Source organism: Lissotriton helveticus, chromosome 7, assembly GCF_964261635.1.
Source record: "Lissotriton helveticus chromosome 7, aLisHel1.1, whole genome shotgun sequence".
Lineage (NCBI taxonomy): Eukaryota > Metazoa > Chordata > Amphibia > Caudata > Salamandridae > Lissotriton > Lissotriton helveticus.
In genome coordinates, this window is record NC_136068.1 from 577,198,541 (window position 1) to 577,222,278 (window position 23,738).

A 23,738-nucleotide genomic window follows, 5' to 3' on the forward strand; every position below is an offset into this window, starting at 1 on the left:
ATTAAGTGAACAGGATGGTGGCTGCTAGCATGTAAGATTGTATTACCAGCTGTTGTTTTTCTGTGTAATTTAGTATTCACCAGATTGTTTAAAATGTAAACTTCCACATCTAAAAAGTTAATGGTGTTCCTGCTCATTTGTGTTGTAAAACCCAAGTTCAAAGAACTACAATTAATACATTTCACAAAACTTTGAGCACTTCCTTCAGTTCCCTTCCAGATTAAAAACATGTCATCAATGAATCTATACCAACATAAAAACTGACTGTTTAAAATTTCCAAACATTCTTTTTTGAGGACCTGTTCCTCCCAGTAGCCCAAGTGTAGGCACCCATAACTCAGCGAAAAACAGGCCCCCAAAGCCACTCCCCTGAGTTGGTTAAAAATCTGATTGTTAAATAAAAAGAAATTATTTTCGAGACAGGTGAAAACCATGGTAGATAACATCTACATGCATATTCAGTTTTGCAGTTCAGACTCTTATTAATTGGGACTGGATTGGGTTTGCATGGTGTACTGTAGCTTGTTGTATTCACCCCATATTTACATGCTTTGCATATTTTACAGCAAGTGAAGCCATTCCTGGGACTAAACCAGGTTTTAGCCATCAATACCTTCGGACTACTCTTAACCAAGGCATTGCTCATTGATTGAGCCTTCCTGAAAGTTATGCATGGTGACCGGATGGATTGATTGTTCAGAACTGGATAACTTTTTACCAGTGACCAATTCTTATTCATGATTTTACGTATAGCTTTGTGTTGCAAACTGTATGTTAAAATTAATCTAGTGGAGGGTTCATCTCGTTTAACCTGTGATTTTTTACGCTCTATGAGTGCTTGTTTTTTATTGAGACCCATTGTTTTCTTGATAGCAGTATCCAGCATTATTTCAGAATAACCCCTGTCCAGGAATCTATTCTTACTTGCAAGTTGTGCTATCTTACAGTCATTTTCGTCACTACATATCCTGCGTATTCGTAGCATCTCCCCATAGGGGATGCTCTTGATTAAGTGAACAGGATGGTGGCTGCTAGCATGTAAGATTGTATTACCAGCTGTTGTTTTTCTGTGTAATTTAGTATTCACCAGATTGTTTAAAATGTAAACTTCCACATCTAAAAAGTTAATGGTGTTCCTGCTCATTTGTGCTGTAAAACCCAAGTTCAAAGAACTACAATTAATACATTTCACAAAACTTTGAGCACTTCCTTCAGTTCCCTTCCAGATTAAAAACATGTCATCAATGAATCTATACCAACATAAAAACTGACTGTTTAAAATTTCCAAACATTCTTTTTTGAGGACCTGTTCCTCCCAGTAGCCCATGTGTAGGCACGCATAACTGGGCGAAAAACAGGCCCCCAAAGCCACTCCCCTGAGTTGGTTAAAAATCTGATTGTTAAATAAAAAGAAATTATTTTCGAGACAGGTGAAAACCATGGTAGATGACATTTTGTTGTGCAAATTCATATCCTCAGACCTAGTATTCAGATAAAAATCCACAGCCCTGATGCCATCACGGTGGTTGATGCTTGTATACAATGTTGTGACATCAAGTTTTACAAGGAGATGGTCCACTTCCCAATTTATTCCACTCAATTTCCTCAAAAAGTCACCAGTGTCTTTTATATATGACGGAAGATTTTTACCGTGGCTCTGTATGAAGTAGTCCACATAGCGTAATGTGTTCTCCAGTAACCCACCACAGGCCGATATAATTGGCCTACCGGGTGGAGTTAAAATGCATTTATGGACCTTTGGGATAAAATAGATTGCTGGAAGTTTTGGGTGATCGTTTTTTAAGTAAACCAGCTGATTTCCATGCTATCAGTTTTCCATAAAACTCATTGTGTGCTGTAATCACTTGTAGTTGGTTACTACGTCTGTAGCAGTCTCTATTATTCAATTGGGCCAGTGTTTCTGTCATGTACATGTCATGTGGCCATAAAACAATATTGCCCCCTTTATCCGACTGGCGAATTATAATTTTCTGTTGCGCTTGCAATTTCTTCACCAGCTTATGATATTCATTATTCTGATAATTAAATTTCCTTGCTGAGTGCATTGTTTTATAGTAGAGTGTCTTTAACTCCTTTGTGACTTTATATACATATATATATATATATATATATATATATATATATATATATATATATATATATATATATATATAAAACCTAATGGCGGTCGCCAGTAGGTAATCATAGTTAGGACCTATTTTCCATAGGAAAGCCGCAACATTCTATTTCCAATAACTTTGGCGCCGGCTGATGAATCTTCGCGAAATTTTCAAAACGTATGGCCCGCTCCAGTCCGCTCCTACACTGAAAATGTCTTGGGGTGATTTGTCAAGCGGGCCGAGAAAATAGGGGGGTCCCAAAACGTGTTTTCCCCATGCAATTTTCCATAGGAACCTTTAGCCGCAGCTACAGCCCGAACTGTTGAACGGAATTACACCAAATTTGGCAAAAAGGTAGCCCTTGGTTCAGAGTCGTGCCTTTTTGTTAAATGGTGTAAATCCATTCAGTAGTTCCTGAGAAAATCAAAAGTAAAATCATATATATATCTATGGCAGCGCAGGATCCGCGCACCGATGACAAGCTGTATGCTAATTGGCGGTCAACACTCCAAACCAGGAAGTGTTGGTAGAACCGAGGCACAAGAAAACAGTAAAACAAATGCAGGAAACGCAAAAAGGGAGCAGGGTAGAAATACTCTGACCCCCTAGGCCTGCTTATATATATATATTTTTTTTAAATTGGCAAAATCCATGCAGAGTGCGCGGATCGATCCTGCCGATGAAAAATCAAAATTGAAGCGCGGGCTCCTGCGCTTCCTTGGCAATTAGCCCCCGGGGGGGCCAAATCCCGAGGGCAATATTGAGAATGTAAAGGGGGGCCCAGAGGGGCCCCCTAGCCCCGGGGACTGCCACCCCCCGGGGCTTTTTTCAATTATGCGCGGGGGGCTCTCAGGCCCCCCCCCAGCACTGGGGACCGCCACCCCCAGGGCTTAGAAAAGTAATGGTTGGGGGGCTCAAAGGCCCCCCCAAGTCCCGGGGACCGCCACCCCAGGGTTTTTAAAAAATATGTGGGGGGCTCACAGCCTTCCCAGCCCCGGGGACCGCCACCCCCCGGGGCTTATAAATATATGGGTGGGAGGGGAGCTTGCTCAAGAACAAGATGGTTGCCTGAGCCTTGAGCTCCACCACACCGATCATCTATCTTCCATTTATTCGGCAGCTCACCGCAATCAAAACACTACTAAATGACGATCTGCCCGCAGGGTAAAGAGCAGTTCCTGAACCCCCCGCCCCAGTACACGTCGAGATACATCGGTGCTTCGCCAACGATTCTCCAGGCCGCTCATCCCCGGGCTCCCTTGTAGAGTGGGCGGAGCGACGTAAGAGTGCGTGCGGCGACAGATCGTCAGCAGAGGCAAGTTACCTGGAAGTTGATTGCGGCACTGACGAGACATCGGCTCCTTTGGTGAGAGTCCCGAGCGAAGACCGACTAACTTGGGGAAGAAAACACCTGCCCAGGTACGGGAGGGGATGCTAAAGCAATGGAAATGCCGGGCTGCTTCCTCCAGTGCCTGTGCACGGCGTGGTGAGGGGAGCAGTCTGCACACGTGCAGTGCGGACCGCAACCGGCTCCCTAGGCGTGGGGGGCGACATCGACTGTGACCGGCTGGAGGAAGCCAGGTCACTGACAAGTGCCGAGGAATGACCTTTGCCCTACTACCTGGTGCTGGGAATAGCGCGGAGGTCCGCAGTAAAGGGCAGGACGCTGCAGCTAAAACTTGCTGAGGGGGCTAAGCGAGGACACACCCTATGGGGGCTCCTGCTGAGGGGCGCTGCCACAGAGGAGGTGGGAGCTGGAAGACAAGGGGTGCAGTGATCCTCCGAGACTGAGGAAAGCAGCCATTACTTGCTGAGAAAGAGGGAGGCAGGACAGGGCCTGGATTAGTGACCCCCCCCCGGCGTCCTTTCAGTCGGAAAGAGCGCAAGACTGTAATCCCAGCAAAGAAGTGCGGCAGGCTCTGATGGCCCCCCAGGGGAGACCAGTAGCGGCGCTGGGTTAGTTATCTTGTGGAGGCACAGTATTGGGACGTCTCCCTAGGGTGAAACCACAGTTGATTAAACCCACAGGCCAGCCACTAACACACCCGACTGTGAAGAGTCAAGTCAGCATAGCAGAAAACTACTGTGGAGACGCTTTGTGTGCAGGCACTGGCAAGAAATCCGAGGCCAAGCTGCTGCTGGAGACAATGCGGTTGGGCAGCAGCCGGCGGTGCTGGGATCTGGAGGGCTCAGCAGCAACAAACACCGCCCCTTCTTTGGGATTCAAGACAACACACTGGCGCGGTGAGGTGTCCCTCCCTAATACCAGATGGCACCGTAATATGCAGCCACAGCAGTAGCGGACTCCACTTTCGCCCAAAATTGATTCACCCTCTGCGGTATCACAGTAGATAGTCCTATTGAGTTTCAAGCACCTGGAGAAGGCCATGGGGAGGATGGATAGTACGCAGTCCAAGCTTACGTTCTTGCAAAAATGCTCTAAGTCACAGGACACTGCGACAGAAGAGGCCAATCGGGCTTCTGCCCCTAAGGAGGGCGATCCAGATATCAGGAGCATGCTGCTGTCAATGAAAAAAGGCCTGCAAAGTGGCATCACCTTTCTGGGCACCAAAATCGATGCCCTTTCATATATCGGATTGAAAGAATGGGAGAAAGACTGGACAAACACGCTGAGAGGACATGTCTGAAAGGAGGCTCACGGAGGTGGAGGAGGCGCAAACCATACTAGACACTGATCATAAACAGCTAGGGAGGGTCATATGAGTATTGCAAGACAAAGCAGAGGATTTAGAAGCTCTAGTGAGATGCTGCAATCTCCGAATCACGGGCCTACAGGAGACAACGCAAACTGGCAACATGGAACAATTTGTGGAGAAGATGCTGGTGAGCCTCCTGGGGGCGGAGGTCTTCTCTAACATGTTTGTGGTGGAGAGAGCGCACCGTTCCTTGGGGCCCAGACCAGTGCCAGGAGCCCCGCCACGCCCGATCATAGCGGAACTATTAAATTACCGAGACAGAGATGCGCTTTGCGTATGGCGAGGGAAAAGCAGACATATGAGGGATCGTCTAGCTCGCATTACCCGGATTTCACTGCACGAGTGCAGGAGGCACGGAGACAATTTGCACCCATGAAAAAACAGCTGCGGGACTTTGGTTTGGACTATACCATGCTGTACCCGGCTAAACTCCGGGTGAACAAACAGGGGCGCTCCCACATTTTTACCGATCCGAAGGCTCTACAGAAGGCTGTGAGAGACTGGTCCAAGGAACAGAGACGGAGCCCGGAATGGCAGCTACTAGATGAGACGGCTGGCGATCAGCTTGAGGAGCAGAACTGAAACTCATCTATACTCACTGTGTTGATGAGTATTGAAGGGACGAGGGGGCGGGGAGGAGAGGAGGCACAGGATGCAGTGCCGTTATGGTACATCATGGAGAAGACAGAAGGTAATCAGTGGCCCTTATTTTTGTGTGAATGCGATGGAAGAGGCCACTGAAGTTTAGTAAACTGCGTTAGGGGATAACTCAGGGATTCTGTTTCAGTCACAGCGCAGAACTTGGGGCTAGCAATCCTGATGTAAGGCACTGGTAAGGAAGTCAGTTCTGAAGGTAGTAAGGAGCTTTACCACAGATGACTGCGGAATGCCTATATTGCGGTCTGCAGGCGCTATTAGTCGGTGTGTGGAGAATGGGATGATAGGCTTTATAAGTATAACAGATAAGAGTATACAGAGCGACCTCTGCCTGCGAGTGTAAACACCTCCATAGTTACCTAAGTTTTGGGGGGAGGCGGGGAGTAGAGGGGGATGCGACAGGGGAAGTTGCACAACCGAGTTGTGGGTGGTCTGCTGTGGGAGGGGGGAGGAGGGTTGGATTGGGTAGGGGTATTGTTGTTCTTGATGTTAGAGATATCAACTGAGCTGAAGCATGAAGCACCTTACACAGATACATTGCACATGGCAGGACACGTAGAGAAACTTGAAAGACAGGATGGCAGCGGCTAGTAGAACTATTACCCCAAGAGCGAATGATTCCCTTAGAGCACTGCCACGGAATGTCAGGGGCCTAAATGACCTTCACAAGCTGCGTAAGTGTTGAGCTACCTAAATAGACACGATATAGATGTTGCATTGCTCCAGGAGACTCACCGCCCATTACATAGCCCAATGATGTGCAACAGGGGGAACTGCCGAAACGCGTTTCGGCAGTGCCTTTCTCAACCTGGTTGAGAAAGGCAGCCGGTCTGCCGAAACGCATTCCTGTTTGTCCATAGCCTGATGTAATCTGCGCAATAAACGAGAGAACCCCACAATGACAGGTATATATATATATATATATATATGGGTGGGGGCTCAAAGGCCCCCCCCAAGCCCGAGGACCGCCACACCCCGGGGCTTCAGGAAAAGATTGGTGGGGGCTCACGGCCCCCCCGCAGCCCCGGGGACCCCCACCCCAGGTATTTTTTTTTTAAACCATGTGTGGGGGACCGCCACCTCCCCGGGGCCCTAAATATTCAAATTGGGGGATCCGAGATGGACCCCCCAGCCCCGGGGACCACCACCCCCGGGGCTTTGTAGATTGTGGGAGGGAGCCGCGTGGCCCTCCTCCTGGAGCCTTATCACAGCCCTGGGGACTGCCACCCCCCAGGGCCAGCTCCTGCAGTGTACCGGGGTGCCCACCCCCGGGACACTGTAGTTTGCTATGGCAGGGCGGGAGACTCAGGGCTCCCGCCCTGCCATAGTAAACTTGGTTTGAATTTTGAAAAAGAGAGCAGGAAAACCTGCTCTCTCTTTCAAAATTCAAACCAAATTGCTTTTCCACACGGGGAGCAGCATCTTAGCAGCTTCCCATATGGAAAAGCAATGCCGGCTCCCGATTATGCGGGGAGCCGGCTGGGACCGTCGGGGGATTGGGGACCCCCCACGGTCCCCAATGGAGAGGGTCCCCGGGGCTACAAGTGGCCCGGGAGGGGGGCCATGCGGCCTCCCTCCCCAAAATTAAAAAAAAATGTTTTAAAAAATGAACAACGGCCATCCCCGGGGGATGGGGTGATGTCATTTGAGATGTCATTAGTGATGTCATGAGTGATGTCACTGACCATATGATGAGTGATCTAATGTCAGCAGTGCATTGCGGGCGCGCAAGTTATTGTTAGCTGAACTAACTATAACGGTGGAATTTCAATGGTTTTGTACAAGTGAAATGTCCAGCTAACTATAACGCCCCTGAAACCTATGGCTTTTTCAGTGAATTTCTATGTTTTTTTAAATGCTAATTCCTAACTATAACGTGCCTGAAACCTATGTTTTTTTCCAGTGAATATATATATATATGTATATATAGATAAACACACACACCCTACTGAAGTGTTCTGAGATTGTGAGGAAATTGGGAAAAATGGGGATCCCTGATGCCTTAAGATTAATCGTGGCCTGACACACAGAAACAAGGTGCAGAGTTCAGATGGGATGAAAAAAGGGTTTAAGCCATAGGATATTCACTTTGAATGGCTGTCTGCTAGCCCAAGTACTGTTCTCCCTGTTTGTGCGCGACTTACCAGAGTGCTTAGTAGGAATAAAGAATTTCCCTCTAAAGATAGCTTCTCACGGAATCCACACCTTACTGTATGCCGATGATGTTGTCATTTTTTACTTAACACCGATCGGATTACAACGTACCTTAGATGCTCTATTTAATTACACCGAAGAAAATTTCCTGAAAGTCAATATGTCGAAGACAATAATGGTTCCATTTGGGGGAAGGAAACAACATACCCACTTTAACCTGTAATTGAGAGGGAAATCTGTAGACGTGGCTAAGGGGTATATATATCTAGGGAGAGTATTCTCACAGAACCTTGAAAAAAAATCATATCCTCGACACATAGAATGAAAGGCTACCGCGAAAGCAAGTACTCTAAAGAGTTTTTTTCTTTCTCAGGAAAGAAACATGTTTCTCCACTTTTGGAAATGTATGGAGCCAAAATTCCGTCTACTCTGACGTTTGTACTATAATATTTTCCAATAGATAAATGGCATTTCCTGCATAAGTGCGAAGTGAAAATACTACGGAAAATACCTAACATGAGTCAGGGTTCCCCAGTCCAGGCACTCAAGTAGAACTGTCACTGACTAGTGCCTATACAATTGTCCTGGCCAACACAATCAGATGGGCATATAACATGTTACACGCAGGTAAAGATACTGTGAGAGCGCTACTAAAGCTCAAGGCCTTTCAGGTAGGGTCGAGCAATGTTACATTAAATAAAAAACTTGCAGTAGCCCTACTACATTTTAAATACACAATCCTACTCTTACAGTACAGTCCTGGACGGGGGCCCATCTAAAGCTAGTTTTTTAAATATGACACTGCACCTCAGCTTTGGCCTAGATTCAGCCTATTGCGCTCAGTTATCCCACTATAGGTCGTATTCAGCTTCTCTTGGGTACAAGACCTTTCAGCAGTATCTGAGATGTACACTTGTATACAGCGCTCCACGCTGTATCATCATGCTTAGCTTGGGGATTTTACCTTTGGACTCCTACACTAAGCATTGAGATAAAACCATTGATAAAAACAGGATTATGTAAGCTTTGTAGAGAGGGGAACAAGATCTATCCCACATGCTATATATCTGTCCAAAGAACATGGTAGTAGAAGCTCGGCTCCGATTTTTAAATCCCATATGCTATACATACAAGATATTTAGCTACTAATGATTTGATCACTAAAATAAATTTTCCTCCAAATGAATTTGCCTGTTATAATTTGTATACTTCTTCTTATTAATCATTTTTACCATTATTTTAGATATAAACAGTGTTTATGGTTACCATGTCCTTTTTATTAAAGTATCTTTTGTATTTACTTTTAATTGTTGACCTCACTAGAGGTCTAAATCAATTAATAAATAAACTAGAAACTTGAAATTGGGAGCAGGAACATTCTAATATTTATGACTTCAAGGAGATTATTAAGTTACAGAACCACTTTAATGTGTGTGATCACTATTAACCGGAGGCATTGTTTTATTTTCTTCGTGTATAGCAAACAGGCTTGGAACACTATGCTGGAATGTATTGTGAGAGCAGTAGACTGTTGCACATAGCAGAGAGTGAAATGTTTGTAACAAGCAGCCATCTTTTCCTTATCGTGACGAGTGTATTTTCTGATACTTATCTTCAGAGTGGCTACTTCAAGAACTTTTATTATGGCTGGACTATTGAAATAATACATTTGAACTAGATTTACCTTTTAGACAAGAATAGCAAGGTAAATATTACACATACGATCAAACCTCCCTCTGCAAATAAAAAGAAGGCCTTTGTACAGCTTAGCTTCAAAAAAACATAACACAAGTTTACTTGGACTAAAGACAAGATACATTTCAAACTAGGTCATCTAAAAATTACAGATGCGCATTAAATTGGGCAACGCACCAAAAGTTCCGCTGACCTAGACCTCAATATGGATATCGACTGTCAGATCACAACAGAAGAAAACTACCCTCTGTTTTATTAGACGTATACTCTTCAAATTAAAGAAAAGATTGTGGCTCCTAAGGGCTGGTCATGACAGTCCTCAACTTGATATGTTTAACTAGCATAATTTTTTTTTATATTGATGAGGTATGAATACGAGAATAGAAGAATTAAAAAATCTGGTCTCTACTCACAGCACTGGAATGTTCTTTTCATTTTGGGCACTTGAGCAGTGTTCTGAGAGGTACCAATCATCGTCTCCGGTAGATCAGTGCCGTCACAGATATGAGCCTCCATAACACTTACATACTCTAGCATGGCGTTGCAATACTCCTTGTCTTGCTGCAGTCCTTCAAGTTGACTGTGAAAACAGGTATAGAACAAATGCTTCTTAACAATTCAATTTGTAATTTGTAAAATAGTTTATTCTGTTTTTAACAAATCTTATAAACTTTTACAAAGTATGTATATTAAAAAAATATATTTTCTGATTTCATATACAAAAAACATTTACAGATTTTACAATCATCGTAATCACAATCACATCTTTACAGCTCATATAATCACTGATCTTGTGCCAGAAAAAATGTGGAAACTTTTTCAGGAATCCCATGACAGAAAGGGGTTACTTGGCTCAAACTCCAACAGTCTGAGGAATTTATTGCTGATTTCCTGGGGCTTATCCTTACTACCGAAGCGAAAATTGAGCACGAATTACAACCCCTTTAGCACCTGACATTCAGTAAGGCAAAAGCAGTCCAAGGCTTTTTCAGAGCGGTGATGTGAGATTACTTACTCATACTAGAATAAATCATCCATCACGAGTTAAGAATCCAATGTGTAGTCAGTGGTTTGCATTTAAAAAGAGAATATACTTTACTAATTCACACACAACGCAATACTATAACATTTCAGTCATTCAGACCAACAATTATACATGGTGTCCTCGGCACACTCCCAGGATCTTACCGGGGATGCTCACTAGACTGTTCATATGGGACAACATTATACATTATGTTATGTTATGTTATGTTATTTATTCTTTTGTATAGCGCAACGGATACTCAAAAAGAGTGTCCCGGCGCTTTAGGTAAGGGGAACTAATTCGGAATAACATAACACAGTTAAAAAGAGAACACAACACACACAAAGACGAAGAGGGACTGCTAGGGAGGCCTACTGGGTAAACAACCAAGTTTTAAGACCTCTCCTAAAATCCAGAAGAGTAGTAGCCCCCCGAAGTGGAAGTGGAAGCAAATTCCACATCTGTGGGGCCAGCAGACTGAAAGAGCGGCCGCCCAGGCGAGCTCTCTTGACACGAGGGACAGCCGCCAGAAGCAAAGATTCAGACCGCAGAGAGCGGCCCGGCTGGTAAAAGACCAATCTCTTTTGGAGATGCTTTGCTCCCACAGCGTGGAGTGCCTTGTAGGCCAATATCATGGCCTTAAAAGCGATCCGTTTACGGATCGGTAACCAGTGCAAAGTCAGCATTAGCCCGGAGGCGCTGGCGCGTCTGTTAAGACCAAAAATGGCCCTGGCCGCCGCATTCTGCGCAACTTGAAGCCGCTGCAGCAGGTACTCTGGTAGGCCCAGGTAAAGAATGTTGGCATAATCCAACCTGGAGCCTATCAGGGACTGCACTGTCAGCCTCCTGTGCTCCTCCGACAAAAGAGGCAGGAACCTCCGCAGCATTTTTAGTAGACCGAAGCAGGTGCCGGTCACCCCAAAGATCTGGGCTTTCATCGTCAGCCCCCTGTCCATCTTAACCCCCAAGTTCTTAGCCATAGGGGAAGAGCCGGACGGAGGGAACATATCGATGGGCCACCAGGCCTGCCAGCTAGGCTCCGTGTCGCACCCGAAGAAGAGTACCTCGGACTTGTCGGAATTGCACTTGAGGCTGTTCAGTTGGAACCATGAGAACACCGCCCCAAGGCAATTCCGGATACTCTCCCCGTCAAAGTCAGCCCCTCTCTCGCAAGAGAAAAGGAGCTGGGTGTCGTCGGCATACGACACGATCCGGACACCAAAAGACTCCGTGACCGCCGCCAAGGGGGTCATAAAGATGTTAAAGAGGGTCGGGCTAAAAATAGAGCCCTGAGGGACCCCGACTCCCAGTGGCGGCATCACGGCGGTGTCCGGCGGAGTCCAGATCGTTTGCCGGCGGCCGGCAAGAAAAGATGAAAACCATTTGAGCACCGTCCCCCGCAGACCAATCTCATAGAGTCTTGCGAGGAGGCCATCATGGGGGACGGTGTCAAAAGCCGCCGGCAAGTCCAACAACACCAGCATGACTTTGCCCCCGGTATCCAACACCCCTTTGATGGTTTCAGAAACCTCAAGGAGCGCGGTTTCGGTGCTACGATTTGTACGGAAGCCAGACTGGGAGTCATGTAAGATCTCATGAGACTCCAGAAAATTGGAGAGCACCGACTGAACGTGCTTCTCCAAGATTTTAACGAGGGCCGGCAACAGCGAAATCGGTCTATGATTGGCTGGGACCTTCGGGTCGAGCCCCGGTTTTTTAAGCAGCGGGATGACCATTGCCTGCTTCCACACTGGCGGAACCACTCCCTGACTCAACGAAAGATTGAGAAGAGGGTTCGCCAGTGGATTGACCACCTCCGCCAACTTGCCCAAAAGCTTAGCTGGGCAGGGGTCAAGTGGAGACCCAGATTTTAAATTGCTCATAAGCGCTAGAGAGGCATATCCTTAGTGCAAAAAGTCTGTATTAGTTTTAGTTGCTGAAGTTCTTTCGGGGGGGGGGGCTAGGACACTGTGTGACCTTGGGAGTCCGACCTGATAGGGGTCAACCACACTAAAAACGTCCTCCCTTTTTCGAATGCGTGACTTCATGTCCCATTATGTGTCTTCCTGGACAGTATCTTAGTGTCCATTTTGATTTTTCGACGAGGAGTTGGAAGTAGCGGTTGCCAGAAGATCCACATTCAAGCTGCTTTGTATCACCCACAAAGCATTACATGGAATAGGACCACTCTTCATCAGGAATAAATTCACCAAACACATTCAACAAAGGAACCTCCGCTCTAAAGGAGCATCTCGCCTCAAAATCCCACCAAACAAGAAAAACACCATGGGTGGCACCTCCTTCTCTGTTCAAGCAGCCAAACTATGGAACTCTTTACCCCCAACATAAGATCCACCGACATCCACCTTATCTTCAGAAAACTACTCAAGATCTGTCTCTTCCCCACATAAGCACTATACGGAAAAAGAAATGTACAGCATATCCCTCTGTATATAAGCATTTGTTTTACTATAGATATGTACGTGGAGAAGTGTGGCTCACTGGTTAGAGGAGGCAGACCCTGAAGCAGAGGTCAGACCCGGGACCAGGGTTCAATTCCCGACGCGGCAGGGTCTTGAGCCCAAAATATCCACGGACTCGATAATTCTCGTTTCGGTGCCTACTCGAGTCACGGGTTCACACTCTGCAGCTCTGGGCATTAGCTTGCTTAATCTCCACTACGGCCCCCCCGCGGCGGGATGCCTGGCTTTCACCTTGGGGATGCCCAGTATGGGTATCTCACAGGGAAAAGCCAGGACAGGTTCCCAAGGCAAGCTCCGAGATGCCTACGGGTAATCGAGCGCTATATAAGAACGCATAATAATAATAATGTACCTATCTTTGTGTATTACTTTATAAAACATGCAAAATAATTATGTTGTTAAGAGAAAATAAAAATAAAAAATAATAATAATAATAATAATATTCATCAATAAATAAAAATCATCTTTGGTCAACATGTACATACTTCCATTGTGCATCTATGTACCTTCCATGTACTTGGATCTGTGTGTCTGTTACTTTTCTCCTGAAAAAGCATATCCAATCACTACCCTATTTCTCATCCTTTGCCTCTATCAATATATTTAATCTAAATATACTTACTTCCTTTATGTATCTATATACTTTCAATGTACTTATGGAACTATATATTTATCACTTTCTTCTAATTTAGCATTTCCAATGCACTAGCCTATTTCTTCTCAGCCTATACTTCGCTCTATATATCTTCTAGCCCAACCTTCTGACTCATCTCAAACTTCTTTCTACTGCTCCTTCTAACGCACTATCCTATCTCTCATCCTATACATCTATCAATATATCCTCTACATCCTCTCTCTCATTTATCCCAAACCCCATACCATTACTATGATCGCCAAAATAAGCCTTGCTAGACTCTCTCCTGCTCTACCCCTCCTTGCATCATCTGACACCTCTTTTTACTACACCGATCCCCTAAAACAAACCTTTCTAAACTCTCCCCTCTGACTCCTTCCCTCCAAAACTTCTTTTCACTCATCCAAAAGCCTCTTCCTACTGCTAAGACCTTAAAAAAAAATACTTCACTCTTTCCCTCCACTATCCTTTTCAATCAAAATTAACAGGCTAACATGTTCACTTCTCAAATTCCATATTCCATATTCAACTATACTAATATACTGCCCAAATAACGGAATAACATATCTACTACTCAAATTACTTCATATTTATACTATACTAATTTTCAACACTAATCCTTTATGGGTTCCGGAGTGGCGTGCTACTCGCCAGAAAAGCGCTTCAACACCCATCAGGGGTAACAAGTGCTATATGAATGCAAATATTTCTTCCCCTTTTATCCATCCGCTATCCTTCTCACTCCAAGTAACAGACTAATATCCACCACTGAAATTACCTCATATTAATTCACCACTAATCCTTTATAGGCTTCCTGAATAGCATACGTCAACAAGCGAGCGATAGATAAATAAATACAAACCTTTGTCCTCCTCTATCCTTCTGCTATCATTCCAAATCCAAATAACTGACTAACCTACCCACCACTTAAAATGCACTTGCATGTTTCACTATACTAATTCAACACTAATCCTCTATGGGTCCCGGAGTAGCGTGCTACCCGCCGAAAAAGCGCTTCGCCGCCTCGTCAGGGATAGTAAGCGCTATATAAATGCAATTACAATACAATACAATACAATCATTGTTGTTCAGTGGGACAGTCCCATTCGGTATGGTGTATGTGCCACACGTCACACTGACTGATAGTCAAAATCGGCATCAAGGATACCTGTGCATACTGATCCAAGCAACGGAGGCAGCACCGGTTGAGAAGGCTGCGTCGGGGTCATGGTGCTCACAGTCCAGCAGACATTGCAGCTGGGATTCTTCCTATAAGGCCCACACACAAAACACAAAACACACAACTCAAACAAGTTTGGAGCCCACCCCTGGTCAACGAAGTGAGCACATAAAAGTAGGTGCAGGATTCCTCATCAAGGCAGGGTTTCTTCAGCACTCTGGGTATTCTCGCATGGAGACCGTGGCCTGTGCTCCAGATTTCTCTAGTGCCCTGGTTCTTCTTGAAAGTAGGCTCATTCAATAGAAGTCAAGCAGAGTTGAGCTCCACCGGTCCGTGTGTTCACCAGAGTGTACAATCCAGGTCATGCTGTGAGTTTCCCAAGACTCACCCTCACAGAGCGGTGCCGGTCCTTCCCTCGTCTCGTGGTGCAATGGACCACATCGGTTTGCCCTGTTTTGGATCCTTCATGGCCCTTGGGGTTGTGCAGCTCCTTAGTAGCTCCATGATGATCTTTAAGTGACTGAGACAGGCGCGGTTCGTCCATTGGGGCGTGGAGGCGTAGCCCCCCCTGCCCGACGCCGCCCGCAGCTCCCTCATGACAATCATGTCAATGAATCAACATGACGTCAGACCGCCGGGCGGGCGTCATGTTGATTCATTGACATGATTGTACGGACGGCAACACAAGTACGAATGCGTGGAGATGGAGGGTGAATTTTTACCCGTGCCCACGCATGCGCACTTGTGTTTTGGCGGCATTGCGCATGCCCATCAGGAGCCCTAATGGGCGTGCTGCGGGTACCTGTGCCCCTGGCGCCAGGATTGGCCAGGGGCGCTGTGAGCCTGTGACGTGTGTGGGACCGGCAGCAAGGTAAGAGTGTGTGTTTTTCGGTGTTCCAGTAAACTAGCTTGCACAAATGACTTGAGATAGTACAGTGTGTTAATGATGTATGGATGCAGGATGGGTGGGTGGATGGATGGATGGGTGGATGCATGAATGATGTATGGATGGATGCATGCATGAATGATGTATGGATGGATGCATGCATGAATGATGTATGGATGGATGCATGCATGATGGATGGATGGGTGGATGCATGAATGAATGAATGATGGATGGATGCAGGGTGGGTGGGTGGATGCATGAATGATGTATGGATGGATGCATGCATGAATGATGTATGGATGGATGGATGCATGAATGATGTATGGATGGATGCATGCATGATGGATGGATGGGTGGATGCATGAATGAATGATGGATGGATGCAGGGTGGGTGGATGGATGGGTGGATGCATGAATGATGTATGGATGGATGCATGATGGGTGGATGCATGAATGATGTATTGATGGATGCAAGGTGGTTCGGGCTCGCGCGCTGCGCTCGATCGCTGCGGTGCAATATGCAAATTAGTTTACGGCCCTCCACTTTCAAATGTCACCAGCCGCCCCTGGACGGAGAGGAGACATATACAAGTGCTGCCGCAGCAGCTGACGTCGGTTCACTTAGTTCCTCCTTCTGCCCTCACCGATGAGGCATGTCTAACAATATGAAGGGACAGTGTCTAACTTGGGAACCTTTTATATGTTGAAGAGGGTACTTCACAGAAAAGGGCGGGGGACAGCATTGAGCAGTATGCGGGTTGAAAGAGTATCCACCTGAAGAATCGATACTAAAGGCAAGTAATAACATTGTACTTACTTATAATCCTGGTTCTGCATCGTAGTTATTATCACTGAAGTCATAAACATAGAATAGCCCCGCCTGTGTGCGGTCTCCAGACACTTTTCCAAAGATACACACATATGTAAAGCAGCAATCTGGTAATCTACTCATACTTCCAGTAGACACTACGGTCTGGCTCAAAATCCTTGAACGGACACATTGCTGGATCAAGCTACACTAGGCAATGTGTTCCATTAGTTCATCTCAAACGTACTGTAATTAATTAACATGTCTCAATTACAAAAAAAAATCTATTTTCATTGAAAACCTGAGTGGGGATGTGTTTACTATTCTTTTCTACGTTATGACTATCGGTGAGAATCCTAGGATGCATCATGCAGAAGAAAAAAAATATGTGTAATCCTAGTTCTGTATCGTAAGTATTCTCAAAAAATTAATTAACAACCCTCCCTCCTCCCAGTTTGTCAATGCAATTCACATAAAAATGCCATGTCGTCCAGGGAGAGCTGTGCAGTGTACCCTGATGTTCAGTGAATGTATCGGAAAGATTGTCTAGATGACATGTGAAGGAGTGTGGGTTGGTATCAAGGCCTGGGCAGTTCACCAACATATCTGCAGAAGCGAACTGAAATACTTGCACATAGACACCAGACATACAAACCGTTGTGTGCACCAATCACCTGCTGTATATAACAATGTGATGAGTAGGCTTGTGCAAAGCTCTACTTAGATGGCAGTCAAGGCCAGGGCTCTCCAATGTCGGGCCTGGAAGGCCAGGTCCATGCCAGATTTTTAAAATAACTACATTTATCTAAATAGGGATATGCAAAAAATCTGGCTCCGATCTGGCCCTCCAGGACCGACTTTGGAGAACCCTCGTCAAGATTATTGAGTTGTTGCACAATGTCCTTGACCGGACATTGGATTGTAACGTTGATCCAGTAACCTGGTATATATAGGAAAAACCCAATAAAGAAAGTAAGAAAAAAATGGCATGTCATATTCTCCCATTCAAAAAGAAGTGAGGCTATGAGGCAAACTGGCAGTACAGTGCAGGCTGGGTAATGGAAGCTGCTGACTCTCTTTAAGGAACGGTGTGTGCAGAGTGCAGCTGGCGGACTTTTGACCTGACAGTTGAAGAAAGAAAATACTGAAATGTGTTTTTTATACTATTTACAACACTGTCGTTTTCTGCAGAAAAATGCATTTAAAGCTGGCCTGTCAATGACATTTGAGGTGTCAGTGTAAGGTACCCATGGGGTGTCTACCTCCAATGCTATAAGATTATAATCTACGTATATATGGAAGCCCTAAGTGCCCATATTGTATGACTTCAGGAGCAATGCTGCCAAATTCAAGGATTGTACTTCGGGGTGGAGGATCTTTCCTCCTGTCCTGGACAGTGGATTGTCGTTGCATGTATTTTTCTTGTGGGGTTGGAGTGATAGGTGAAGAAGCTCTGATAATCGCCATAGCCCTGGCCACTTTGGAGCTATCGGGTTTAAGGTTGTGGGTGAGCGCTTGAATGTGGTCATCAGTTCTGGTATTATTGCTGTTGTGGGGGAAAGTGTATATAATCTGTTCAATCAGTTCATCAAATAGAGAGTTGCCCATTGACATTAGGGCACACATTCTGGGTATGTAATTTGGGCATTTTGTGTTTTGTTTGATGGAAAATAAATCTATTTCTGGTCAGCCCCAAACTCGAAAAATTAAATCAAAGACATTGTTGTTGAGCTCCCACTTGTGATTTCATAGAGGCGTTTGCTGAGAAAGCCCGCTTCTTGGTCTTACAAACCTGGCAGATGAAAAACTTGAAGGAATAAATTCCTCAGTAGTAGCTAATGCCAAACTGCTTGGGCGTCTAGTGATAGAGTTTTTGATCTTGTTCCTCCCTCATTGTTTAAATAGTACATGGTGGTGGTATTATCGGTCTGTACTAAAACTGTATTCGTGGATAAAACTGTCAGGAAAGCTCTGCGAGCTAGGTGAACTACTTTTAGCTCGAGGACATTGATGTGGTATAGCTTTTTTTTGGGACTCCTCTCATCTTGAGTTATAAGATCATTGCGATGTGGTCCATTTCTGGTGAGAAAAGCATCAGTCATAATGGTCTGAATGTGTAGAGCTTGATGAAAGGGAACTCCATTGAGACAATTGTGGGTTGAGTCACCACTGCAGGGATTGCTGAGCTTGAAGTTATTTTTTATTTGTCTTCCCAATCACTGAGATGTTGTGACCATTGATCTTCCAAGCAATGTTGGGATCTTGAAACATACATGAGGCCCAGTGGCGTAGGAAGGGGGGTGCAGTGGGTGCGGGCCACCCCTGGTGTCATCACTGAGGGGGGTGACAAAATGGCAAAAATATCTGTTTTAAACACATATTTTGCCATTTTGTCAAGCCGGGGGTGACAAGAAATGTTCCACACCGGGTACCACTTGACCTTGCTATGCCACTGATGAGGCCATTAATCCTAGGGGAGAGGTGATCTGCATTGCTGATGTCTTTGTGTTGTTTAGTGACTGGTCACGCTTTTGAGAAATAGTACACTCTCTGGCCTCTGAAAGAAACACTTCTCCCTCGATGGTGCTCACAGATGGTCCTAGGTAATCCATATTTTGAACTGGTGATGTGGTGGATTTTTCTACATTCACCCAAACAGCTTGTCAATCTAATGAAGAGACAATTAAATCGAAATCTTTCTCTACTTGGCTTGCAGTGTGAGCTTTCAATCGGCCAATCATCAAAGTATAGGTAGATGAAAATGTAGTTTTTGCAGAGGAAGGCTGTAACTACTGACATGCATTTGGAAAACGTTCTGGGTGCTGATTTGAGGAAAACTATAGTACCTTGTACTGGTAGAGAGTTTTGCCAACAAGCAAGCAGGGAAACTTCCTCTGTGCTTTCCCTCGCTGCAAGAGAGAGACCAGTTCTATTGCTTGTTGTAGGAAGCCTACCTTTCCATATTGTGCGCTACAATGGGGTACACTGTGCAGAGAGTTTGGGGAGACCCTTATTGGCTTACAGAGGCAAAAGTAGATAATACTAACGCTCTATTTTGTGGTAGTGTGGGTAAGCAGTTAGGCTTATAAGAGGGTACCGCTAAGCATTTGTTGTACTCACAGGGGCAATAAATGATACACACACTCAATGAAGGAAGTCAAGACCGGATAAGAAAAATAGTACTTATTTTTATATGAAAATATTTAAACCAAGAACTTCGGGTACAAGGTAAATACTTTTCGCTATACGAGAAAATTACAATAAATACAATATTAGCGGTGGTGTGCAATTATGCACAGTACATTTTCAATGGAAGGAAAAAGGGAATTGGATAATCAACACAGTGCAGTTACTTTAGTGGTCCACCTTTTAGAATCAGAAGGTTTGGGGGCCAAGGTCCAAAGTTCCAAGGCCAAAATCTCAGGAGCCTCCCGGGGAGCAAGGAAAAAGTGGGCTTTTTAGCTGGCACGCTATGAAGACAGGCGGCCATCTGTAAAAGCAAAACAAAGGGGGACTTGCAGAAAAGTCAGAGGGCTCTCAGGGGAGAGTAGAGGTTACAAGGGCTCTGGTGCCATGGGATCACAGCTGGTTTGAAGATACCCGGCTAGCTGTGTGCAGTGAAGATGTACAGCTGGGCACAGTGCACAAAGAAGCATCTAGCGGCCAGGGGCTGACACCTTGGTGCAATGATTCTGGAGCTGCTGGACCAATGCTGAGACGGGTCTCTAGAGTTCTGATGTTCCTCGTCGGGTTCTGGCTCACTGTAGAGTTGGAGTCCGCCTAAACTCGATGTGCAGTTTTTTGCAGCAAGGGGTCCGGTACCCCAGGTATTAATGGCTTTCAGCTCTGGTGGGCCATGGGGCCTCAAGACTTAGTGCCGAGGCCAAGCTGACCCTCCAGAGCAGGTGAACCTTTCACTGGTACTTGGAGATGTTGGTCAGGCTGGGGAGCTGGACGATGCTGAACTGGACTTTGCTGTTTTGAAGGCTGTGGCTATAGGATGATAGTACCTCTATCTCAAGGGAGTTTCTCTGGCGATTTGCGAAGTGTTGACGACCCTCCAGGGTATGTGGAGGCCACACATCAACGATACAAGCTGGAGGAAGATGACTGCCGAGTTCTGTGGCACCAGGCAGGATGTTGGACCTGGCATTTTTGGCAGGTTTATCCTCTGACTTTTTGTTTTTTTGACCTGCGGTTTCTGACCCATTTTTTGTTGTTTTTAGGTCTCTGGGCACATTACCACTGCTATTCAGTGCTAAAGTGCATATGCTCTCCATGTAAATTGTGCTATGATTGGTTATCCATGATTGGCATATCTGATTTACTAGTAAGTCCCTAGCATTGTGCACAGAAGAGTGCCCAGGGCCTGTAAATCAAATGATACTAGTGGGCCTGCAGACCTTGTTGTGCCACCCACACACATAGCCTTTCAAATGTGCCTCAGACCTGCCTCTGCAGTGTCTGCACGCACAGATTTTAACTGCCTATTCAACCCGGCAAGTGTACCCATTTGCCAGGCCCTCACCTTCCCTTGTCCTACATGTACGTCACCCCTAAGATAGGCCCAAGGTACCCCCATGGGCAGGGTGCAGTGCATGTGAAAAGGAAGAACATGTAGTGGTATGCTAATATGTCCTGATAGTGAAAAACGCTTTTCACTATTGCAAGGACTAGCTCTCCCATAGGCTAAAATTGGAGCTGCCTTGTAACATTTTAGAAGTGTAACTTTCATTTAGGTTTAGATAGATACATAGAATTTAGGATCCCTGTGCTCAGAATTTAATAACACATCTTTTACTGGAGGTGGTTTTTAAATTGTGTGTTTGAAAATGCCCCTTTTAGAAAGTGGACATTTTCTTGTTTAACCATCCTATGTGCCTCGATCTATTTGTGTATTCAATGTCTAGTTTTGGATTGACAAGAGCTGAAGAAGTGCATTCACTCTAGACAGTCACAAGTGGGGTTATTGCCTGAGTTTCTCCAAAGGCTTGAAGTAGAGCTTGCCTCCTGTAGGAAGTCTCAGGAGGATCAAAGACTTCGATTTCATCTGCCAACAGCACTAGGAACTGTGTGTTGTGTGCTGAAACAGAAGAAAAAACACTTTGAAACCATCACCGACACTGCTGCAGGCTCTGTGACCTGTAGGCAACACAGAAAGCATTGCGCCGCTTTACACGACAACCCTGGTATCACGGACGTCGCCGCCCGATGCCGTCACCAAGCCGCTGCTAGCACCGTGACCTGTGGGCACCGCACTTTGCATCACCTCACTTCACATCACCACCCTGGTATCATCGCCGATGATGCTGATGATGCTCCACGGCAACATCGACACTGCTGCCTGCAAAGTGGCCTGTGGGGACATCTCATGAGGTACCAAAGCATCTCCCTGTCCCACACCGCAGCCAGTGTCCCAAAGCATTGTCTCAGCAGTTGCAGCCTGCAGTAAATCTCCTCCAATCACTGGAATTTGTGATCAACCAGGCGAAGACCTGTCTTCTGTCCAGTCATTCAATCACCTTTCTAGGTTTTGTGATTGGACACCCTGAGCCTCCTGTCCAGGAAAATGGCAAAAATCCATCAAAAGAAACGGCAGATTTTACGGAAACCTCAGACCTCTCTGCGCAGCATGGCCAGAATAGTCGGCCTTTTGCCGACCTCGATCCAGGCCATCTTCCTGGGCCCCTTTCATTTTTGGGACCCCCAGAAACTCAAAGCGTCTCACCTGCATGGGGGTCTAACTTACACCCATCAGGTACCTCTTTCCGAGGAAGCAAAGGAAGAGCTTCATTGGTGGCTATCCCACATGGAGGCATGGAATGGCCGGGCCATTTTCGGTTCCCAACCGGACCTGGTGATCGAGTAGGATGCCAGCGGTTCAGGTTGCAGAGCCCGTTGTGGAGAGTTCACCATCTGGAGTTGATGGCGGGTACCTTCTGCAGTCCGGTGTTGGACCAGGGACAGAGCCCAATCCAGCGTCCTCAAGATGGACAATGTGGCGGTGGTCCGCTACATAAACCACCTGGGAGGGCCCTGCTCCAAGGCCCTGACAGTCCTCGTCAAGGAATTTTGGCAATACTGTCTGTCACATCAGGACTCGGTGATGGCGGAGCATCTCCCGGGGTTGTCCAACCAGGTGGCAGATTGGCAATATCGTCACCTCCAGGATTCAAGCTTGTGGAAGCTATTTTCCCCCATGTTCCAGGCCGTACAGGAATTTTGGGGTCTGTTCTCGACTGTTAGACCCGGGATCCCTGGTTGGCATAGGCCAAATAGGGACCCGCGTTTCCACGTCAGGGAAAGGAAGAACACCTTCTGAGATAGCCCCCGCTCACCACCTTGGTAGCTTGGCACGAGCAGTCAAGCTAACCTGGCTGATGACGGCTGATAGACAGAAACCGGTCCTAGGATGCTTGATTCCGGTCCACGGAAGACATGGCTTGGCAGTTCGGGCTGGACTGTTCCCATGACGCACAGGGTCAAGACTGATTTGCATGTGGCCATGTCTGAACTGGGGTGGCGTGGTGAACAAAATAACAAAGGATTAAACCCAGACCTGTGACTGGGGGTGAATGTTTTGCCAATGTGCAGCATTCCGTCCACCATCTTGTGTGTTTTGCTGTTCGCCCTATGTGGGAAGGGTATGCCCAGACATGGGTCCCGTGCTCACTACGCCACTGGAGTCAAGCTATCCTGGCTGATGAAGGCTGATATCCAGAAACCGGTCCTAGGATGCTTGATTCCGGTCCAGGGCAGACATGGCTTGGCAGTTCGGGTTGGACTGTTCCCATGAGGCAGAGGGTCAAGACTGATTTGCATGTGGCCATGTCTGAACTGGGGTGGCGTGGTGAACAAAATAACGATGGATTAAACCCAGATCTGTCACTGGGGGTGAATGTTTTGCCAATGTGCAACATTCCATCCATCATCATGTGTGTTTTGCTGTTCGCCCTATGTGGGAAGGCTATGCCCAGACGTGGGTCCCGTGCTCACTACGCCACTGCAGTCAAGCTATCCAGGCTGATGACAGCTGATAGCCGGAAACCAGTCCTAGGATGCTTGATTCCGGTCCAGGGAAGACATGGCTTGGCAGTTCGGGCTGGGCTGTTCCCATGAGGCACACGGTCAAGACTGATTTGCATGTGGCCATGTCTGAACTGGGGTGGCGTGGTGAACAAAATAACAAAGGATTAACCCAGACCTGTGACTGGGGGTGAATGTTTTGCCAATGTGCAACATTCCGTCCATCATCTTGTGTGTTTTGCTGTTCGCCCTATGTGGGAAGGGTATGCCCAGACGTGGGTCCCGTGCTCACTACGCCACTGGAGTCAAGCTATCCTGGCTGATGACGGCTGATAACCAGAAACCGGTCCTAGG

The 23,738-nt window shown here is 46.3% G+C and overlaps 1 protein-coding gene across 8 annotated transcripts in view; it reads right to left on the bottom strand.

The window, feature by feature from the left end:
- Window positions 1–23,738, bottom strand: part of LOC144768773 (uncharacterized) — a 9,320,023-nt gene that overhangs the window by 3,703,847 nt on the left and 5,592,438 nt on the right. For all 8 annotated transcript variants that reach the window (XM_078652700.1, XM_078652694.1, XM_078652695.1 and 5 more), the window contains one exon: window positions 9,757–9,923. In XM_078652700.1, coding sequence (XP_078508826.1) covers window positions 9,757–9,923 — 167 coding nt within the window. The remainder of the gene's footprint in view (window positions 1–9,756; window positions 9,924–23,738) is intronic.